Source organism: Hippoglossus hippoglossus, chromosome 14 (genome assembly GCF_009819705.1).
Source record: "Hippoglossus hippoglossus isolate fHipHip1 chromosome 14, fHipHip1.pri, whole genome shotgun sequence".
In the NCBI taxonomy this organism is placed as follows: domain Eukaryota; kingdom Metazoa; phylum Chordata; class Actinopteri; order Pleuronectiformes; family Pleuronectidae; genus Hippoglossus; species Hippoglossus hippoglossus.
This window is the reverse complement of record NC_047164.1, coordinates 6303139-6326169: the sequence shown is the minus strand read 5'-3', so window position 1 is coordinate 6326169 and position 23031 is coordinate 6303139. Positions and strand designations below refer to the sequence as shown.

General features: G+C 42.5%; 1 protein-coding gene across 3 annotated transcripts; it reads left to right on the top strand.

Annotated features, from left to right (window-relative positions):
* The first annotated feature begins 7999 nt into the window (after positions 1-7999).
* Positions 8000-22405, top strand: smg6 (SMG6 nonsense mediated mRNA decay factor). Of its 3 annotated transcripts, XM_034606429.1 has the most exons (20): positions 8000-8121; positions 9333-11709; positions 11817-12009; positions 12516-12626; positions 12869-12975; positions 13302-13380; positions 13649-13759; positions 14090-14305; positions 16310-16371; positions 16495-16640; positions 16987-17100; positions 17321-17395; positions 17822-17996; positions 18253-18472; positions 18644-18823; positions 19034-19201; positions 19472-19616; positions 19709-19971; positions 20083-20164; positions 20264-22405. In XM_034606429.1, exons 1-20 carry the CDS (start codon positions 8031-8033, stop codon positions 20392-20394), a joined length of 5046 nt encoding a protein of 1681 aa, XP_034462320.1. In that variant the 5' UTR covers positions 8000-8030; the 3' UTR covers positions 20395-22405. The 3 variants fall into 3 exon arrangements, with proteins under 3 accessions (XP_034462320.1, XP_034462322.1, XP_034462321.1); XM_034606431.1 differs by lacking the exon at positions 17321-17395; XM_034606430.1 differs by lacking the exon at positions 17321-17395 and having other exon boundaries at positions 16987-17139.
* Positions 22406-23031: the final 626 nt, after the last annotated feature.

The following is a 23031-nucleotide window of genomic DNA, read 5'->3' as shown; positions in this document are numbered from 1 at the left end:
AATGTCGCTTCCCATACAGACCGGGCTCTCCCATCAACCGTAGGCTTTTTATAGAGATCCCGTAGTAACTAGTAGAGGGGAACGGGGGAGGAGGGGGAGAGAGAGAGAGGGAGGAAGGAAGGAGGAGAGGGAGAGCTCATTCAAAGATTCACCTACACATGTACGTGCGTATACCACGTCACGGAGCACGGCTATTTATAAAGGGGAGGAAAAGTATAGCCTGAATCATTGTGCGGGTCTTTATCGAGAAGGATGAAAATAGCGTGTTTCGTTGTGCACGCGCACCGAGAAATTGCGAAAAAAGCCTAATAAAACCTCAAGCTAAAAATATTATTCTCTAACAATATGTATTCTAAAGACATTTGGAGTCTCTGAGGTATCGATCAGTGAGTTAAATCAAACTTCCACCTCCACATATTCCATTTTTTTACTCATCGTGTGTTGTTAAATTTCGCAAGGGAGGTATTTCAGAGTCTATTTTTCAAAATATGGTGCTGCCGTCTCACCCAGTCGCTCCCTTTATGTGATACTATTTTATTCAGTTTTAGTGGATAGCACTTCAAGGCATCATAATAATGTGAGTGTTCAAAGTTGATAAAAATCCTCCTAAACTGCATGTTACAGCTCCACTTCTCTCTCGGTGCTGTTTTGGACAAAGCTTGTGTGAAAGTAAACACCTGAAGCTGACACTTCAAAGTGCAGCGTGCCCAACAACTGTTTACCCAAGTGATCGTGAGCATCGTGATGTTAAAACTGGCCGATGAATCACTGCAGTCATTTTTAAGCAGCTGTCTGCTCGGAATGACTAAAAATGTTTGCTGCACCGCACTGAGTTTTTTTTTACATCTTACACATGAAAAATTGATCCAGATATCTACTCAGTATTCCACCTATAATCTCTGCAAACCTCAGGGGCGACGTGACGGGAGTCGTGCGCACATCCACGCTGTTGAACGTGGCGAGATTTGGGGGAGACCCTCGTGCGTAAAGAAGAGTGTCAGACATACGTAGGCGTGTGTGCAGCGAGAGGCGCGTGTAATTTACACCGTTCTAAGGTGCGCTGCTGTTGTGCGGAGGAAGCACGTCACACAACAAGGGGAGTTATAGTAACTTAAATGGCCTTTCATGCCCCCCCCCCCCCGAACACTTTGGGATGGCGCGCCCACCTACACCTACACGAAACCACCTTCATCCACAAACTACTCAATACAATCGAGATGACTTACCTCTCACACCAACTGATTTCAAAAGAAAAGTCTCTTCAAATATGATTCAACGCTCAATTTAAAGTTAAGTTCAAAATCATCCACTGCAAGAAAGCTCCTGTCGTGCTTCTCTTTCTGTCAGGCAGCTGTCAGGTGAAGGTTCACACTCACCACAGCAAATGCAGAATTAAATCTGATCAAAAACTATTACTAAGTTTTGTGCTTTTTCAATTAAAATGTTCAGTATTGTACATTTTAGCTGGAAGTTTGAGCATCCAAAGTAAAAGTATTTTCTTTATTTGATATAGCAGACTGTTATCAATGATGTTTTAATGTGCAAACAGCAGTTTAATGTTCTGATCTGACAAGTTCAATATATTACATATCCCACACAGCCATCTAAAGACCTGTGGTTCAAGGGCTTTTCAGACAACATGGCACCAAAGTTGTGGAACGCCGTATTTAAGGTTTGGTGATTTTGTGGAATCACTCTTTTCTCTCCAACTCTTAATTTGTAATACTTCACATGTGAATAAATAGCCCAGTTAGTATTACAGTTAGTTTCTCAACTTTTAACATGTATGAACTTTCCACCGACAAGACAAACTAAAAGCCCTTTTCTGCACATGTAAAGGGAAGATACACCCTGTGAGAGGATAAAGTAACATTCACACAGTTTCAGTTTGTGAATTTGAAGTAACTCCTCATAAACAGATGGACAAATAGTCTTCCTCCTTCATCACCACTCTTACTTTTTCTCCCTCTCTCTCTGTTTCTTAAGTTTATTAAGGTCACTGTCATTGGGCCTCATGACCTGTGGAGATTTCAGATCCAAATATCTGTAATATATAGATCTCAGAGAAAAGATCAAGCAACAGGGATTTCATATCCACCATTAGAAAACAAACAGTGGTCGCGATCTCTTCTCCTTTACATCAGCTTCTGCTCTTTCACCTGAACGCGCTTCATGGAGAACCAGGGGACATAGTATTGCACAACACCCGGCATTTCTCTCCAAGCTCCTTTTATATAACCTTTTATACATGTCATACTCACCTCCCTCACTTTGTTTCCGGTCTGTGTGTCGAGAAAGAAAACTCCAAGACACATGGTCGTCTGTGGAGAGTTCCAGCAGTTGTCTTCTATCATAGGTTAGATTATGGGCCTTGTAGACATTTTAAACACCTAAGAATCAGTTTGAATCGTCACATGACTGAAATGTCTCATGTTGGACGTCAGATATTTGTTTCAAATTTAAGATCTTGTGGGATTAGAGTTATTGATTTTACCCAGAATAATAAAATGGATTGACCTAGTTTGTTATACAGACTATATGCAGGGTGTATCTATCCAAGTACATCTATGAATATTTGCTTGTATTGATGTTGAAACGATGACGCAACTGAGTAGATGTATCGACCACAGCTCACTTCACCCATGACTTCACAATCTACATCCATACCCCCTCTAGAGGCAGCCCACTGAGATGTACGCTTATGACATCACAGAAGAAGAAAAAAAACATCCTCGCAGCACGGGGCAAGAGATCTGGACGACGAGACACCCTCAGTGGACAGTCCAACATTGAATTGTATTCATTCTGTTATAACATTTCGGTTGGGACATGTGCTCTGCTGTGCTCTGCTGTGCTCAGATGTGATTGCAGCAGAGCGGGAATGTCAATCTCGCAGCTCTGGGCCTCAGAACTGTAGAATCTCCACTGACTGCAATCAAACAGCAATATAAATGTGCTGACGTGTGGTGGAGGATAAGTATTTGGTAAGCGACCCTGTGTGTACACAAGCATACGCAATCCAATTTCCGCATACTACACCCAGCATGAATATGCAAGCAGGGGGGAGATGAATGATTGAAAAAGTGTGAATGAAACAGTTCCTCACTAACCCCCCTCCCTAATCTCACACACACTCCCTCTTACTACCAGCATCCCAGTGTCATGATTACACACATGCAAATGCACTAACAGACACTTACAGAGCGACAGTATCTTTTTCTTATCTTTGCAGCATTTTTTATTTTATCATGATCGTTTGGGATTACGCTCCAGATTGATGTAATTAGTTTGTTAAACTTTTGCCTCTTGTTTTGACACCGAGCGATCAGGCGGTCCATCTTCAACTTATATACAACATCGAGGAAGCTTCTTTTTAAATCTCAAAGTTTGATCACGAATCAAGATGAAGATTATTTTCCGTGCAAATCTCTTATTCGTCTGTCCCGGCCGGTCGTTGGCTCTCTTTCTATCTCCTCATCTGTATTCCAAACAGAGAATGCAGTCAGATAAGAGAGAAGAGAGGAAAGAAAGAAGAAAAAACCTCTTCCCTCCCATACACTCTCCTCTCCTCTTTCCTCACTGCCGCCTACCTTGCCTACCCACCTCCCCGCCTCCCCCTTCTCCCATTCTGACTCATACTGAAATCCCAGTGAGCCCCCTCCCCACCCCTACTCCTCCACTCTCATTTGTGTTTTCTCTCCCTTTGATTGCCAAGCTGGCTCGAACACAGCGAGCAGGGCAAAGAGAGAATGAGCAAATAAAAACGAAAGAGAGGGAGAGAGACGGAGACAGGGGAGGGGAGAAGAAGAAGAAGAAGAAGAAGAAGAAGAAGAAGAAGAAGAAGAAGAGGAGGAGGAGGAGGAGGAGGTGGAGGAGGAAGACTCTGCTGCCAAACGTGCCCGTAATGAGGATTCTGTCAAATGAGAGCTGGGGAGGAGGAGAGCGTGTGTGTGTGGTGGTGGTGACGGTGGTGGTGGGAGTATGTGTCAGAGTGAAATGGAGGTCTGGAAAGAGTGGGTGTTTATTAGTGAAACCCCTCCCGCCCCCACATCGTTCCCTTCACTGTCTCTGTGCTCCTCTTCACAAACCCACACTCAGACACAGCACCTCCACACACACACAGACACACACACACACACACACACACACACACACACACACACACACACACACACACACACAGCCCTAATCACAGGCAGATTCATTGAACCCATACCTGCAGAAACTTTGAATATGTCTGTGAGTGTGTGTGTGTTTATAATGTTGTGTGTGGCAGTGGAAGAAGCATGTGTGTGTTTAGTTCCTCCTCCACTGTTTAATGGCTCCAGTGAAAATTGACTTACCTGAGATGGCACGACAAGATGATTCCCATGATTTCATTATGTTTACACGGGCACCACAGGACGCCAAGGTCATCTGTCCTTGCGCAAAGTCACACAGGCCGCCCCGTCTCATCTGCTGCAACTCCAACACTGACTCACACAAAACTTCACAACATTATGCCAAAGACATATGCTGAATGTAATTAACATGCACTGCCAGCTGCACAGTGTGTGCGTGGAAGTGTGGGTAGTTGTTTGTGCATGTGTTGGTGAGGGTGTCATCAGTATTAGAATGAGTGCATCTGTTTGCATGAGTTCAGCTTAAGGATCAATGGAATTTTTTTAGAGCAGATGACACTGGGAATATTTGGGTCTGTATTTGAGTACATACAACACACACACTGTGTCCTATGTGCTGCACGTGGCCGAGTAAAAGTTTCCATGTGTAATTCTGCAGTTTTGAGTATTACTCTAGTACCACTTTCCAGGGAGTCCTGCATTCTCGTATTAAAAAGCAGTCGATTGAAACACAACATTGAAATACTTGCCTATAGGTCTGTGTAACCGATTTCTAGTGGAACCGCATAGAAATGTGAAGTAAACATTTCAATCCAAAGTTTAAAAAGATAGCAAATATATCAGGTTGAATTTTGGGAGACAGACATTTGTGTTTTCACAGCTTTAATGAAGAGTTGGAGCAAGAAAAGAAAGTTCAAGGGCAATAAGGGGAAAGTGTGTATTGGGGGGGGGGGGGGCACAACATACTCAGGAGTGATTAAATATAGTTTTGGTCTTTAATTAATGCCAATAATTGAATGTGGTCATGAAATGAAATCGCCTCTTTGCCCCAATCAGTTTTTTTTACTTCTTTGTTTAAAATTGTGTTTGGCTCCTCTGCATTAACACTTCACTCCATGTACTCTGTCTCACATTGTCCTTTTCTTGTTCATTCCTCCCCATCACTCCATCAAGCTTTTGTGAATTATGCAGTTAACAGTTGGAATGGATTTACTCCAAGATCTAATGCCAGTAAGCATGCGTCACACAAGCCTCTGTCCGTCCGTCTGTCCGTCTGTCTGTCTGTCTGTCTGTCCGTCTGTCCGTCTGTCTGTCTGTCTGTCTGTCTGTCTGTCTGTCTGTCTTTAATTTCTCTCTCACCCACTCTTCAAGATGAGGATCTCACTCTCATATTCCATTCTGCCATTTTCTCTCTCCTTTTCATTTATTTCCCATTTTCAGCCCTGCAGCATTTTCACTCTGCTCGATCCTCAGCCACAATGTTTCTCTCTTGTCTCCACCATTCTCTGCTGACTGTATTTCCCCATCTGTCCTCCTCCTCCTTCACTCCAGTCATCTCTAAAAGTCATCTCCTCCCACCTCCAAGTGTCCCAGTGGGGGGAGACGGAGAGAGAGTGAGGGAGAGGGAGAAAATGAGAAGGGGGCAGGAGAGATCTCGATGATTGGGCTGGAGAAACCCCCTGGTGTCAGAAATTCACCTGCAAAAACTCCCTGCTTCCCCCGCTTTTCTTATCTGTATTCACAGTCTATCCTCCTCCTGTTCTCCCCTCTCCTCCTGCATCATGCCTTCTCACCTCTCTCCCTCGCTTCCTCTCCTCTCCCCCCCCCCCCCCCCCCCCCCATGTCTCCCTCACCACCTCTCTGCCTCCCCCTCTCTGTCCTTCTGTGTCACTTATCACCCTGCATTGCTCCACCTGCACTGTGGTGCAGCACTGACAATCAGAACTCTGCACACATACACACACGCGCACGGAGGCACACAAGTAACTTACAGACTTGCGGGCACACACACATACGCACAGACACACACACACACACAGGGAGACACACGCCCACCACTTCCGGCAGCCCCCCTCCCTCTCTCACACCTCTCCACTGCAGACACGAAACATTCTACAACCCCTGGTGTGCCATTGCTTCATCGAGAGACACTGCCAGCACTACATCAAAACAGTATTCTGCATACACATATGTGCCACATTGTTTGTACCACATCAAATTATTGTAATCATAAAAATGAAGAACAGATAGGAGTGATAACAATGATGATGCCAATAAATCACAATAATAACCATCATCCACATGTGATATTGATCTCACCTTTGTTTTGACTGCACCTTTCTTTCAAGTGCCTTCAATAAATCATGAAATTCAATCACAAAACCTATCCTGAAATAACACAATACAATGAAAGTAAAACCAAACATGGTCAATAAACTGGTGTAATTAATCCAGTTCTTTCTGCTCTTCTTTCTGTTGTTGCCTGCATCATAATTTGTCCAATTTCTGCACAACCGCTAATAACGTCTATGTAAGAAGTAACCTGCATATGCATATGTGTGTGTTGACATTCCCGATTACTCTGCCAACAAAGTGAACCAAGCACCTAAGATGAATAAGTCTGTGATAGAATGAAGGAATGTGAGGATGTAAAGAGGAGGTCTGGCTCTGGAGGAAGACTCGTGTGGGAGATTCACAGGAAGGACGAAAGACTCTGGCCCTTTAATTTGGTGTTGCTAGGGAAATGAAGCTGTTTACTCTAGCTTCAGCCTCAGATGGTGGCTGCAGGAACTCCCCCTCCTCATGTGCACATGCCTGCACCAGCATGCAAAAACACAGCACCTGGTCTTTCTGTATATGTTTTTTGTCATTTAGTTTCTGCAGTCCCATTACTCCCCCTCTGCACCACATCGAAGTCGTGAGTGGAAAACAGGAGAGAGAAGATGTGGTGAGAAGTTGATTAGGCGATAACATTAATATAAATTACTTATTGAAAAAAAGTAGCCAGTAAGTACATTTTTGGGCCAAAGCATTGGACAATGGGCCAGTTCAACTAAACATGATAATAAAGTGACCATTCCTGACACCTAGTGGATATGGCATGAAACAGCAAAGTGTGAACGTATGCAGTATCTCTCTGTCAGTTTCTTTACATAATGTGGAGACCTTTAAGCCCCCTTCCCCCAGTCCTCAAATGTAGGTCAAAGCATATACTTAAGAATTACATAACTGTACTTTTAAGAGTAGCACACGTTTTTTCACACAGTAACAATATATATTTTTTTAAATGGCTTGATTAACTATGAGTCTAATTGGAAAGGCAATTAGGAGAGTTTCGATTGAAACATTTTTGCCACGTGCAAGATTGGAAAACTTCAAAACTGCAATCCTTTGAAGTTTTGATAGTGTTTGAGCCAATGCTTTGGCTCAAACACTATCAGGATGAACAGTTTTGGTGGAGTGGTTTTAAAACCTGTTAAGGTTTCTGGTGGAACAGACAAAACACAAAATGCTGAAATAATGCAGAACTCAGAAAATGTAGCATGAGGATCACAAGGACTTACAACAGAATACAATAAAGTTAAGACAATCTTTAGGCATAATCAATACATACATAGCATCTATCTATCTATCTATCTAGATATCTATCTATCTATCTATCTTAGTAGTTTACTAATAATAAATAAATAATATTAATACAAATAATAATAAATAGTAATATTAATGTACTAATAGGTAAATATATAAGATTGATTTGCTCTGATGTTTAAACACTGGAAACAGATCAACAGGCTCTGATCTGCGAACTACATTACCCGAAGGTCTTCACTTCCTGCGTCAGCCGCTGAGCACGGGTTTGGCGCCTCCGGGCCACCGTACTTGTTGTGTTTGTTTTCAGTCGAAGCAAAGATGGCGGACGATCTGGACCGAGTGCGAATCTCAGCCGCGGAACTCCGAGCCGAGGCGTCGAGCGCCGGGAACAGCACCGACTGTCAGAGAGGTGAGGTGAAGCTGAGCAGACAACAGGGAGGCGAAGGTTCGGGAAAGAGTCGGTGAATCCAGAACCAAGCCGCGTCACGAGTTCGCGGAAAGTAGCTGACGGAGTTGCTAAGTTCCAGCTAATGTTGTTAGCTAGCTAACTTAGCGCTCTGTCCATCCTTTGATCCCGCGCGGCTGGTTTCAAACGCCCCTTCCAGCTAAACTCTATGTCAAACACTATATTAATAATACTATAATAATAATACTATATATATATGTTCTCTGTTTTATATTTTACTTATTGTACTTAAAGCGCTTCAGCAGAAGGAACGTGTTCTTTAATGAAAACAAAAAAACGGTCTGACCGATAAGCTCAACTGTTGTTAACGTAAGAGACTTCAGAGAATGTATCTGACGCCATTTAACCATCATTGTTGTGTGTATTTCTTTGTATAACTATACAACGTGTATTTGAGAAGTCAACACAAATGGCAGCCTAGCCAGGGATGTGTGTTTCCTATGTAGAGGATTGTTTTCTTTTTATCTTGCGCACTTTTTTCAAAATGAACACACTCTTGTCATGTGTTGCAAGATAAATAAAAGCATGTGTTTCCTGTGTAATTCAGGCATTGTTGTTGTAGTGGGTAACGTTGGTAGCAGTGTGTCAATAAAGGCAACTGTCTATTATTCTGGAACTTGTAAAATGTTGACATCCCCATTGAACTGGTTCCAAAAAGGCTAAACTGTAATTCTTACACCTATAAAAGACAAGTTTGCAACTTTTTATTTTGCTTATTGTCAAGTCTTGAGTAAAGGGTCTGATTTAACTGTGCCGTAACCCTATTAAAACATTATTACAAATGTAGGACACATTAGACACGCATCTTTGGACTGGATGAAATGTTCTTTGAGTCAACACACACTGTCTATATTTATAACAGTTGAAAAAAAATCCCTATCGAGTGCACTGTAAACTTCTGTTTTAAGAAAGATTATTTAAAAACTACTGTACCCAGCTGATTAAGTAAGTTGAGCTGATGAATTTTTGACCATTTTTTATAAATTGGAAATGAATGCTTTTGAAATGAGCCGTGACATTTTAAAGATCTGAGTTGCAGTCAGTCTTTGTCAGGGATGTATTCACAAGAAGAGTATCAAAATGTGTAATCTCCTTATCTCATTCTTAGAGATTGATGTTCATAATCTTAATTTTGTGTGTTTTTCTTTCTCCAGATGAGCAGCATGTACCCAAGCAACATTTGAAGCGTGAAGCAAAGCGCCCTGATCAGCAGCGCTTTAAACCAGCAGCTGGACATGGACGGCATCACCATGACAGTGAGGAGGGGGAAACCTGTCAAAGTGATCCCCCGGCCACTTGTTTACATGAGCATGATAAACCATTGCAGAGTGAGAAAAAGGTGGTCTCTGAAAAAGTTTCGGACTCCACAGATGGTGGGACGGGCACCGACTTAGGGGAAGAAGACAGGGTGAGAGGTGATGGAAGTAACACTCAGAACCGTAAAAAGAGCAGCCACTCACGGGCTAAAATGGAAGCAAATCAAGAAAAGAGCTTCGTCGAAAATGACAAAGAACACCAGGACCCCGCTGGAGCTGCTAAACCAGCAAGGAAAGCACGCAAACCTGACCGGGAATTTTATCAACCTGGGACCCGCAGGAATACCCAGGGAAAGGACTATGGAGTTGGAAAAGAGCAAGATACACCTCCCCCTGGGAAGCCTGAGCATAAAACTGAGCCAGAAGCCCAGTTCAATACAGAGGAAATGGAGGGGAACAAAAAGACATCCCCAGAGAAGCCAAGAGGGAAAGGTAAAGAAGTAAAAGATGCACAGGAAAATGTAAAGGTTTCCAAATCCAGTGAGACAAACAGAAAGCAAGGAAGCCGAGATGTTCAAAAGCCTTTTTTACCACCTGATGCTTCAGTGGAGAAAATGACCTGCAAGGTAGAAAAACTCAGCCTGAAAGAAAAGGTTAAAGTTGGAAGTGAAGGCCAAGATGTTGGAGAGTTAAGTTGCAGGAGAGGGAAAACCACTGACAATGTAGGGCAAGGCCAAAGGGGTGGGGCAAAAGAAGAGGAGGAAAAGATAGATAGGAAGAGAGAAAACCGCAGGAGAAGAGGAGGGGAGAAGGAAAAAGAGGGGAATCGGGATGACATAAGTGGTGGAGGAAGGAGCGACCAAGGGAAAGATGAGAAAGAGAGAGACCGGAGAGCAGCAGAAGCAGACAGGGATAACAAACCAGCAAAGACAGGAGAGACACACCAAAGCAAACTGAGAGAAAATCGTGGAGAAAGCCGAAGAGGAGGAGATTACAATAACAACCGGTCCAGAGAAGCTGAGAAAGATGTTAAGACAGAAAAAAATGTAGACAGGATTGTAGAAAGAGGAAACAGAAACAAATTCAATGCAAACATCACGCCATCATCATCAAAGAGATATTCCAAGTCAGATATTCGACGCCCTCGGAATCGAACTTACAGCAGTAGCTCAGCCAGCAGCGTGACCAGCCTCGAAGGTCCAGGAGTAGGGATGAATTTGGAAAATACCAAGTGGCCACGCTTGCACCCTAAGCTCAATAATAAAGAGAAGATGGCTACTTATAGGGACGGACAAAGGAGGCATTTAAAAAGCTGGACAACTAACGGGGAATCATCTACAGAATCGCTGGAAAAGAGTGAGAAAGGTGACGTAGCAGAGACTAGAAGGAGGAGGAGAAGAGGAGGGGAGGACGAACTAAGTGCAGCGAGACGGAGGGAAGAAAGGAAGGGAAACCAACGTGGAGGTCGGGGAATCCTAAGGGTTTCTCTGGAGAAACATTCAGTTTCCACATCACATAGTGGGGATCCACAACATTGCAAGCAAGACCTGGTTCCTCGTGGCAGAGGTGGGGGTATCCTGGTGCTTCCATCCCGCATTGACCTCTCTAACTCACCTGGGGTTGGGCAAAGGCTTTTTGGTGGACTTAGGGGAGGTGCGGCCTCCAGTAGTAGAGGAGGCAGAGGAGGAGTGAGACGGCTTTGGGATCCCAATAACCCAGACCAGAAACCTGCCCTTACCAGCACCCAGTCCTCACAGCATAAATCTCTCCAACAGCCTATATATCTTCAGACAGGGACTGGATATGGACAACTTCACTTTCTGGACACAGACGATGAGGTAGCAGGCAGTCCTCCAGTCCTGCAGGGTGAGCACCTTCGATCCCAGCCGACTGCTGCCAGTGCCTACTACAAATTCCAAAACTCTGACAACCCCTATAGCTACCCCATGCCCACTAGCAGCCCACACAATCCTGGCAACACCACCAGCCAGCGCTATCCATATCCATATCACATGGGGCCCTACCAAATTGCCTCCCCTTCTAACGGTATGTACCCGGGCCCTGGTGTGGGTCAGTTAGGTGGGAGTTACAAGGGAGCAGCTTATTCTCAGCCAGGTGCGGGAGGTAGTTTGAGTTTTCAAGAGGTGGAGCAACAGGCCAGGGGGGAGCTGGGGAAGCTGTTGAGGGCTGCAGATACACAGGAGCTCCAGCTCAGTAACCTGCTGTCCAGGGACAGAGTGAGTGCGGATGGACTGGATCGCATGGCCCAGCTCAGGTGAGGATTTGGGGGAAAACTCTTTTGTTTCATGCTACGTTTAAGTCTGTCAGCTGCACCTTTGGACAAATACTGAAAAGGCACTGTTCTGTTTTTCTGTTTTCTAGAGGGGACCTTTTGCGGCTATATGAGCAGGTCATCCTCACAGACATAGAGTTTTCAGACTCTCAGAATTTGGATCAAGCTTTGTGGAAGAATGTGTTTTACCAGGTCATAGAGCGATTCCGCCAACTACTCAAAGACCCTGCCTCTGACAACACCCCTCATATCAGGAACATGTTGCTGACGCTGCTTGATGAGGTAAGAAATGTGTGGAAAATTAAGATGGGGCAAGGGTTTATAAAATTGGGTTATTGCAAAGGGGCAGTTTGTGATTAAGTCTGAAGAAGCATGTACGTTTCATCCTGAGATGCATTCTTCATTTGCGACAATTTTTTTTTCCTTCACAATGCAAATAATCATCCATAAGACTTTTCTAGCACTAATTTAATTTACATATTCACATTACTTCAGAAAACTTGCACTATGGGCACCATGTGTTAAAATGTCTAAATCTCACATGTATATTTTCTATTCTGACATAAACCTCTTTAAATTACAGCTGAGATATGACACTTAGATGTAGTACCCATAGTTTTTGAGATTAGCACTGGGATCATAAACACTTTATTCATACTGTATTGTTGCTCATGAACCTCGGAAATATTATGTTCAGAACCATTTCACAGCGGTGATTTCTTGTAGTGATAACAGGTCATTTTTTCCTTCACTGTAAATTACCTATAATCATTGTCTGTGTTTTACAGGGATCACTCTTCTTCGATGCTCTGCTTCTGAAGCTGCAGACAGTATACCAGTTTAAGTTGGAGGATTACATGGATGGCATGGCTATAAGGGCTCGGCCATTACGCAAAATGGTACAGCAATAGTGTGTGAATACATAGTGTCAGAGTATTGTATTAGCAGTCACTTATTAATGATATTATTCATGTATTCAGTGAGTCAGTGATCAGATGATGTGAATGTTACTAGCAACAGTTGCTGACAGCAACTTGGTTTCTTGGCATTTCATAAGAAGTTAATTGTATCTGTAATTATGTTGTAGCTGATTTGATGTAATTAATTGATAAAGGTTTTCTGCTTTTTCTGTCCTTTTCAGGTAAAATATGCACTTATTAGTGCTCAGCGCTGCATGATTTGTCAGGGAGATATCGCACGTTACCGGGAACAAGCCAGCGACTCGGCCAACTATGGCAAGGCTCGCAGGTACGCTGTAAATTGAACATTGTAAAATTTCTTACACACATTCAAGAGCCTATGGTGTATTAGCATTGAATTTTTCATTTTGAAGTCAAAAGGCTGCAGTTTCAAAGTGGTCAGGCCTAGTCAGTTTGATGTGGGACATTTTTTTTACACACTGGTTACTTACTGGTTTTCATTTAGTCCAGATTATACACAAGTCTTAATCTCTTTCAGAGAAACTTTCTTCCCAGCTGGGTATTAACTAGTCGATGAGAATCTTAAAATTCAAGGTAGAAGCAGAACATTTCTATCATTGTATCTCATTTCTACTTGTTTACATTTCTTCTTAGCTGGTATCTGAAAGCCCAGCAGATTGCCCCCAAAAATGGACGACCATATAACCAGCTGGCCCTGCTGGCAGTGTATACAGTAAGTAATATGTAGTAAGAAAGAACGGAATGAAAAGCAATATATTCAGCAGAAAATGTTCTATGCAGACATAATAAAATTATTGGCTTTAAAGTAACTTGATTTTGACTTTTTTATGACTGATTGCATTTCTCTTGGCCTGTTCTTGGAATAATTTAAAAGTACATGTATATTTTGTGTAATGATGTATTGGCACCCACCCTTAGTGTGCGGCTTATTGCAGGATACCTCCTTCTTCTTAGTCTCATTGTACCTCTCTCACTTACAGAAGAGGAAGTTGGACGCTGTGTATTATTACATGCGCAGCTTGGCAGCTTCCAACCCCATCCTCACTGCAAAGGAGAGCCTGATGAGTCTGTTTGAAGAAGCTAAGCGAAAGGTCAGACACACACTTTGGTCATTAACTTGTGCCAGATGATTGACTTTTTATTTGGAAGAAAAACTTCTGTCATCAGTGCACAGCCTTGACATGGATTTACTAATAGAAATTCTAGTTAGAGCCTGGGAAATTAACCATCATGATTTGGTTGCAATGATGTAGAGGGCGTTCAGAAAAATATAATGGCCTAGACACATTAATGAGTTAACACAATTACTTGCTTAATAAATTACCGTATTAGCACCACTGATTCAATTTGCTATCATCTGGTGACTATGGTGAGACTTGGCAGCACAAGTGCTTCTTGTTTATAGATTTTTGTTCTTGCAGACGGAGCAGCTTGAGGGAAGGAGGAAGAAGGAACTTGAAGGGGGATCTCGGGGTCCACCGGTGAGAGGAAGAGGAAGAGGGGAAGAGGGAGCACGTGTGGAGATTTGGATTCGCCCCAGCACGAAAGCAGCAAACCCTTCCTCCCAGAGAGGAGGTAGTGAGTCCAGCAGAGACTCTGAACAGGATGGAGAGCTGGGGAGTCTCAGCGCAAGTGACGTAAGATCCTGTTCTTCGTTTCGCTCTCTCTTATACACAAGTGCAGATCAAGTCTCATGCGTCATTTACCGTTTCATGAAAGACACCGCCTGTGAGGGCATTTTGTCTTACAGGTTTTCTCGTTGTTAGTTTTGCGGAGGTTGTTTTCTTTATAGACTTGTACAGTAGTTTCTGCAGATGTCTGTCTCATTTACCCTCCTCTTTGAAGAACACGTTATATTCTCTGCTGCTCATTTTTTCCTTCTCATTCAGTATGTTCTCTACATTCATTTCTTCTGACTCTCATTCATTCCCTCTGCTTATTTTCTTTTCTCTTTCACAGTTTATCCTTGGCCTTAATTTCTGTTCCGTAATCATTTGTTATTATTACTGTTTTTATCCTCTGTACCCTTTCTTCTGTCCTTTTGTTATTTGTTCCTTTGGTTTTTTTCTCTAATTGCTTGCAGTGATTCACCAATTCTTTTTGTTAATAATTAATAATAATCTGGGCCTACTTTGTGACATTGAGGCAGAAATAATGCATGACTGTGAGATAGAGCCTTAAGAAAGTAGTCAGGCACATTCACTTTTGTAAAAGTTATTGCTTAGAAGATTTATCACTTCAGACACTTCATAATCCATAACTACAAATCAGACAAGAAAGGCCTTGTTCAGGGAGGTGACCGAGATCCCGACGGTCACGCTTAACAGAGTTTCAGAAGTCTGTTAAATGTTAGAATCTGCCGGAAGGACGACCCGCCCAGCAGCACTCCATCAAACAGGCTTTTATGACAGAGTGGCTATATACAAGCCCCTTTGAGTAAAAGGCATTTGACCACATTTAAAGCACTGATAGCTTCAGGAAAACTATTATCTGGTCTTATGAGACTAAATTATTACTATTCGGACAAAACAGCAAACATTTTTAAAGCATGCTAAAAGTGAAGTGGTCAGAAGACTTTCTGAAGTCACTGTGTACCTTCACCAGCTGGTCCTAGGTCTTTTAGGAGATGTCTTTTTAAATGTGTAAGGACCATTACCCCTCCAATGGGCTGAAATGGCATCCAACCGTATCATCTGTCTCAGTTAGAACCTTGATGCAAATCACTTGATTCTGTGAGAGGGTTTTCTGTGGTTTTAGCTGCAGTGAGTCAAAGTGATAAATTATTGAACATTACACAGTAAATGCTTTATTTCTGTCAGAAGTGAGTTCTTCTAGTGAAAGATCACAATCATCTCTACCTCTGTCTTTAGGGATGAGTGCTCAAACAGAGTATTATATGTGGCCAGCGGCTAAATTATTAAAGAGCGTTGTATCGATAAGCTACAATGTTATATACAAATATATTTCTCATTTATTATTGCTACATAAATGATATCGTGTAACATTTTATCTCACCAACTCTGTTTGTGATTAAGACATTTTATCTGTGATACATTTTCGTCATTCCCAGTCCAAAAGATCTCTCTGTCCTAGAATGTGTAAGGGGCCGGGCCAGAGCCAGCTCTTTCTCAGGCTGCAGCATCGTGCAACACACACTTCGACACTCACTGCTCATAGTGACAATTGCGGAAAGAACAAAACGTTTTGGAGTGTTGTTACATTTCACTCAAGTTGATGCTGACCATGTTCTTGACTACAAGTACAAGTTTTCTGCGTCCAAGGGTGGAAACCCAACTCCATCACATACAAGTGGAGAAGTGCAGTTTTTGACTGCCTAGCACATACTTCAATCATCCCATCTCCATAAAGTAACAAAACTTTCTTTACTTTTTAATAAATCTGTTTCATCTCTCTCTAGTTTAATCTGTATTTCTATGTGTACCCCTTTGTGCCATTCAGTCCATTTCCTCCCATTCTTACTGTTTAAAGCCCAGTGCATTTTAAAAGGTGACGTGAGCTCCAAACCTCTCCATATTTACTGGATGACAGGAAGACAAGTGTTCTTGTCAGTGTTTGTAGCTAAATACATTTTTTGGCTATTGCTTAGTAATACTATTCCTCCTTCAACCTTTTCTCTCCAGCTAAACAAGAGGTTCATTCTGAGTTTCTTGCATGCACATGGCAAGCTCTTCACTAAAGTGGGGTAAGTGAGGTCTTATGTATTCCAGCTCTCAGATTCATGGACAAGTTTAAAAGATTTTATTTTTGAGTGTACCTTTGTCTGTTCTTTTGTATTTTTATGAATACGTGTGTCTTGTGTATGCAGCATGGAGTCATTCCCGGGGGTGGCGAGCCGTGTTCTGCTGGAGTTCAAGACGTTACTCCAGCATGGACCTTCCCTACTGGGCAGCACACACATGCTGCAGATCATCACCATCAACATGTTCACCATACACAATGCCCACAGCAGAGGTACTGCTGCACATGCCTGCACCTATCAACAAACATTGCTTCAAAGTGCTGATGCATTTTGTTTAAATGCAAAATTGTTGCAAAATATAGCTAGTGAAAAACTTTTTTTATTTTTCTGTAGGTTATTACCATGTGTTTTATTTATTGCAAAATGTGGCTCCACTAATGAATCACACATTTACTTGTTGGCATGTTTACATAGATATTTAAAACATTCGCATACATGTTCTTTATAATACAGTAGAGCCTGTTCTTTTGCTAATAAAAAAAAAAAAAACAACGCTTATGCTGGGGCTTTATACAAGTCATTGTCGAACCTATTTGAATTCTTGTCTGTGTTTATCAGGTGAAGAAGGAGATGTGCGGTCCGTTTTGCAAGAGCAAAGCACTGCGCTGGGCCTCGGCATGTTTGCACTTCTGGTTCAACGCTGCACGGAGCTGCTCAAAGATACTCCTGCAGGTACAGACATGAAAGCACCCCAGAAGTATTTGATCAGCAGTAAGTTTTTTCCCTAATTTGAAATCAAGATCATTATAATCATCAGTATGTTATTATTTGTATCAGATAGTTTAAAGTCAAAACTTGCGGTACTGTCCCACAGCACACCAGTGGACATTATTTGTGGAGCCTAATACTAAAGAGTGTATTTTCAAGTAGTTTTACAATTGTGTATGAAAAGATGGACGACGTGACAAGCTCCCTGAAAGTGAAGCCAAACATCTCCCTCACCCCCTGGTGGCAGGCTGCAGTGAAGGTCATAAACCACACATCCAACTCAACACGCCAAATATTTTTGATATTTCTTATCACACTGTTGTTGGTTCAAGTGTTATTTTTTCTGATGAGTTTGGTTTGAATTAGTTATTTTATACTAAACAGGGAGATGCGTCATGATTGACAGATGAGAGTGGCCCTCTAGAGAGTGGCCCTCTATTGGTCGAGCATGTGTATTGATTGGAGCTCAACACCAAGATCACTGTGGCTCCAAATGACGGCACCAGGGCAAAATTGCAGGCCCTGTATTCAGGATATTTTAGCTTCACTTAAATTCAGTGGGAGGAAGTGGGGATGCATCATCTATGTGTTTTACACCTGATGGGAGTTTGATAAAAAATTTGTGATTGTTAACAACATGTTTTGGAGGATTCGTGTTTATTGTTTTCCTCTCTCTCTTATTTAGAACCAGTTCCCATTGCAGATGGAGAGGAGGAGGGTAAAGGGCAGGAGCTTGAGGGTATGGTGAGGGTCTCTGCTTTTCCACGTGATCTAAGAGAACTACTGCCAAGCATCAAGGTCTGGTCTGACTGGATGTTGGGACAGCCAGACCAGTGGAACCCACCGCCATGCAGTATAGAGTGAGTATTTAAAACCTTCAATAACATAAACAATGAGTGGTGAGAGTGAACCAAAAACATTAAGCTGCAGGCCTGACAGCTCATTATAACTTATTGTAAAGACCTGTAGCCGAGGGAAGCTGCTGATTCAGGTGAAACTTATCTTCAGTTTTATCACTATGAGTCATGCTTCTATTGCACATTACTCTCTTCAGATGGTGGTTCTTTAAAATACTCATTTCCCACCAACACTGTTTTCCTTTTCCTCTCGATCCAGTTGTAGCCCTAATGTTTGGCAATGCCTGGCTGACCTGTGTAATGTGCTGGCACGTGTGGACCACGAGGAAGTGCCACTTTACAAAGTGGACACTGATGAAGGCGAGGGAGATGAAGAGTTGACTGTGCTACAGTTGAAGGAGGACAGGTTGCTTGCTGGTTTTGTACCAATACTGGCTGCACCACAGGAGCCGTGTTACACAGACAGCCACACTGACATGGTGAGTGAAAGGCAAAGGTGTATTTCTATGTCTATATACATATATATACCCATATACATACTTCTACTCCTTTGGACTTGGTGATTATACTGATTAGTCTGTCGCTTCTAAGATGAACCCCTATTCATTGTGCTGTTCTCATGTACAAATATCCTCGTCCTCTTTCCTCAGACAATAGCAGAAGATTGTAAGAGAGTGACGGTGCTCAAGTACTTTCTGGAGGCGTTGTGTGGACAGGAAGAGCCTCTGTTGGCCTTCAAGGGAGGCAAGTACATCTCTGTGGCAACTTCTCCTCCACCCGACCCCTCAGCGAAAACAGGAGGCAGGCAGGATTCTCTCACAGAGAAAGAGGTGACTATTTTCCTCCTACTTTCCCTCTAATAATCTGTTCTCGTCTCCTCTGTTGTTATCTATGATTGTGCTCCTTCCTATTCAAAATGTGACCTATTCATAATTATGTAAATGCTGAAATCACATTTTCCCTGCCGTTCAGCAGAGGCGGTTGAGAGCAGTTGAAGTGAAATTGCTGAATGTCTAATCATGTCTGTGTCTGTTTGGTAGGCTGATGATGTCATAGTCGAGGCAGAGTCGTCTCTCTCCACGTCAGAAGGAGAGGAGGATGCAGAGGAGGCGGATGATAGTGAGAATGACATCAGACAGCTGAAGGCACGACGCCATGTCCTCACCAACAAACTGGCACAGCAACAGAAGCGCAAGGACAAAATACAGGTAAACCATACATAATTTAAATTAAAAGCCTATTTGTTGTAGCATCCAACAATGAAAAAATGGCCTGTTCAGTTGCTGAAAAGTGTTTACCTCAGAATGCATTTCATAATAACACTAGATTATTATATAGAATTGTTTTAAATGGAAGCTCCAATAATGAGGATAATTCTTATGGGCTAATGTTGATATACTCATTTTCTACATTGTGTGAACTGCAAAAACATTTCAGGTGATATTCTCGTCATGTGTGTGTGTTTGTGTCTGTCCCAGGCGGTTCTGCAGACTGGTGGGCAGTTGGAGCTGGAAGTGAGGCCTCTGTTTTTGGTTCCAGACACCAATGGATTCATTGATCATTTGGAAGGGCTGCAGAAGCTTCTTCAGTGTAGAACCTACATCATAGTTTTGCCTCTCATTGGTAAGACTGAGAAGACAAAGAAAGGAGTAATAATGATTTGGTGTAGTGTTTATGTTTACTTATGGTGTGAGGATGTGTGTTCTCCCTTTTAGTGATTACTGAGTTAGACGGCTTGGCTAAAGGCCAGGACAACTTTGGTGGTGGAGTCGGGTCAGGGGGTCGCAACTCGGGCAGTCGTGGCAACTATAATGTCAGTGCAGCCCATGTGCGGTCTGTGCAGGAGAAGGCCCGGGTGGCAGTGGCTTTCTTAGAGAAAGGATTCGAGGCCAGGGAACCGTGCCTCCGAGCCCTAACAAGTAGGGGAAGCCAGCTTGACTCTATTGCTTTCCGGAGCGAAGACACCTCTGGACAACAGGTGAGCCCAAAGAAATGAGGCCGAAATAAGTTCTTTTATTATGTGAATTTCTGTCAATTGGATTCAGATTGTGCAATGAAATAAGACTGTTTCTTTTCTGTTCCTCTTCAGGGTAACAACGATGATGTGATTCTGTCCTGCTGTCTCCACTACTGCAAAGACAAGGCAAAAGATTTCATGCCCGCCCAGAGAAGTATGTAGTTCTGTCCGTCACATGCAGATAATTAGAATGTATGTAAATACAGTCTTCTGAGTGCATCTTTCTCTCTCTACTCTTCCCTCCCCCCCACAGATGGGACAGTGAGGCTCCACCGAGAGGTCGTACTCCTCACAGATGACCGCAACCTGCGCGTCAAAGCGTTGACCCGCAACGTCCCTGTGCGAGACATCTCTGCTTTCCTCAGCTGGGCCAAAGTGGGGTGAACCAAGCTCAGCTGGAGTCAAAGGAAGCCAACTGCTGAAGCCTGCTTGCCACTCAGCCAGAGGAGAAGACACACTTAAACAGAGGAAGAAGAGGATGAAATAACAGGGGAGAGGAGATGAAGAAGAGAGCAAACAACCACTGCTTATGAAACACAAGTAAATGTAGTGAGAGTGGTTTCTGTGAGCTTTTCCCTCTTGTGATGAAGTGTGTGTGTGTTATGTGTTAAGATCAGTGAGCTTCCTCAGAGGGAGACAGGAGACTTGATGAGTCTCAGGAAGGCTGGACTACAGAGTGGGGGGAGTAAAAATGGAGTGATGTGATTTGTAAGTTGTCGGGTCCAGCCTCAACCCTCTGCACCTAGTTAGTGAGTGTGTACTCTGCAAGCGGTATTAAATTTGGGCCTAATGATAGGATGAGCCAGAGAGAGGGAGTGTTAATGGTCATTTAATTGATGATATACATCAACACTGAAGGCCACACCTGGTACTTCCACACTTCTCGGAGGGCCCAGTCCTACAGACTGCTGTGGCCCCTACAGCAGAGCTGAGGGAAAGGAAGGCGGAGAGAAGCACAGCTGGAGCGTCTGTGTCAGTACAGTTGACAGAGGCTTACTGTAGTGAGGATAAATCAAGAGCCCTCAGTCAACCTCAGCCCCAGCAAGGAATCACAAGCAGGTACAGTGTTTCCTGCTCAACCAGGAAGTGCACTATGCCTGTTTCGTAACTTTGATTATTCATCCAGTTTGAAGCCAACATTCAGTTTTGATATTGCCAGCAAATGGTTTTCAAAAGTCAACAACAACAAAAAGGTTTGGTTCATTCATATTTTGTTCTGTTTTTGACTTTTTTTGAGTTCATTTGTAAAAAGTTGTTTCTTTCATGAAGGCAATTTTTTCCCATTTAACAATATATAACACACTGATAATATGCATCTGCAAAGTTGTCCAGTATGAACCATACTTCTGGGTGCAAATGCATTTGTGCATAGTCCATCATTTGTGTTTATGAGCAGTGTAAACTGTGCTTTAATACATCAAGGCTGGTTATGGTTGAGTTTTCAGGTTTGAAATATTTTACTGCATTGAGTAACTTAATGGAATTTAGTCCTTTTAAGCAAAATTTGAAGCCAGAGTCTGCAGCAGTGATCGTGATGAGGAGCTCCTGCAGATACATGCGCTCGACCAATTGCAAGTTGATCTCTGCTAATTTAAACCAATTTTACTGAATGAACACTTCAGTGAGAGAACTACCTAAAATGACAACCATCTCTGAGTGCATTTTGTTTAACATAACATGGTGCCAGCCACCAGGGGGCGATGGAGATGATTTGGCTTCATTTTTAGGGAGTTGTTCTGACCTCCATTGTTTGGTATCAGTGTTTTGTGCTTTTCAGTTCATACCACCTCAATAGTTTACATTTTGACTAAATGCTTTTATTAGCCAAAACCTGTTTTCCTGTTCAGAGCGTAGCATTGTCGTTCAGATATCCACTTTACTTTAGTTAGGATAAAATACATGTGTCATAAGACCTCAAATCGCAGCCTGTAAAATTTAGCATATCACTGACCGGTAGAATTTGTGTTGGAGATTTAGCTTGTTCTTTGTTCGAGACAGAATCTGAGTTGTCAGTTTATTTCTATGTACTTCTCAGACAGTGGCTGGATGCTCAAAATATAATCTACACCTCTGTTATGTGACCTCATCCAGAATTCATAGTTCACTCTCCACACGTTCACCATATGGTAATGCTGTACTGTATGCAGATGTGGCTGTTCCACTTTCTGTTTGTGTTGCACCTTTTCAGCATGGCGCGTACAACTTCCATCCGCAGATGATGTTTCCGTATTTGTGTTAACAGGTTAATTCATTCTTTTCAGCGCCTCTGTTCTTTCTGTAGCCTCTGTGAAGTTGCACTGCTTTCGTGTTTTAGTGTCAGAGCAAATGTAGTCAGTAATTGACATGACAAGTGGGTTTTTTCATCGTTCATCATTAAAAATAACTTTAAAATGCACTGGTTTTTTCCTTATTTATGTGCAAATGGCCAGTTGACAATAACAGGAAAGGCACAGGTGTTACCAAAAACATGAACAATGCCTCTATCATTATTATTATTACTTCTACTTCAACTGTCATACATTTGCAAATCTCTGGTTTTCTATCTGTGGTATGTCAGAATGTCTGTTGTGTAGAAAGCCTGTAGTTTAGTTGTCATGAAAGATACAGAGCTCAGAGTTGTGTACATGTAGATCACTTTATAGCATTGAAAAAAAGACTAAACAAAATGTGACAGAATCGAAATTATTACTATAATCAGAAGATATTATGCATCGTACATGTAATCAAATTGTCAGCACAAATCTATATTATAGACATATCTATATCTTTATCTACTATATCACACTATCAAACCAAAACCTTTACACGTGTGCCCTCATGTGGCAGTTGAAGAATACACAGGTGAAAGTGACTGAACCAAGGAGGCAGCAATGACTTTGGGGAGTCAGGGAATGTGTTGATAAATTCATGAAGGAGACAAACGTGAGGACGAGAAAGATAAAACTATACTGAAGAGACTATGGAGACATCTGTATAAAATAAAGTTTAATGATTGATCTTATCTAGACAAGCCTCAAAACA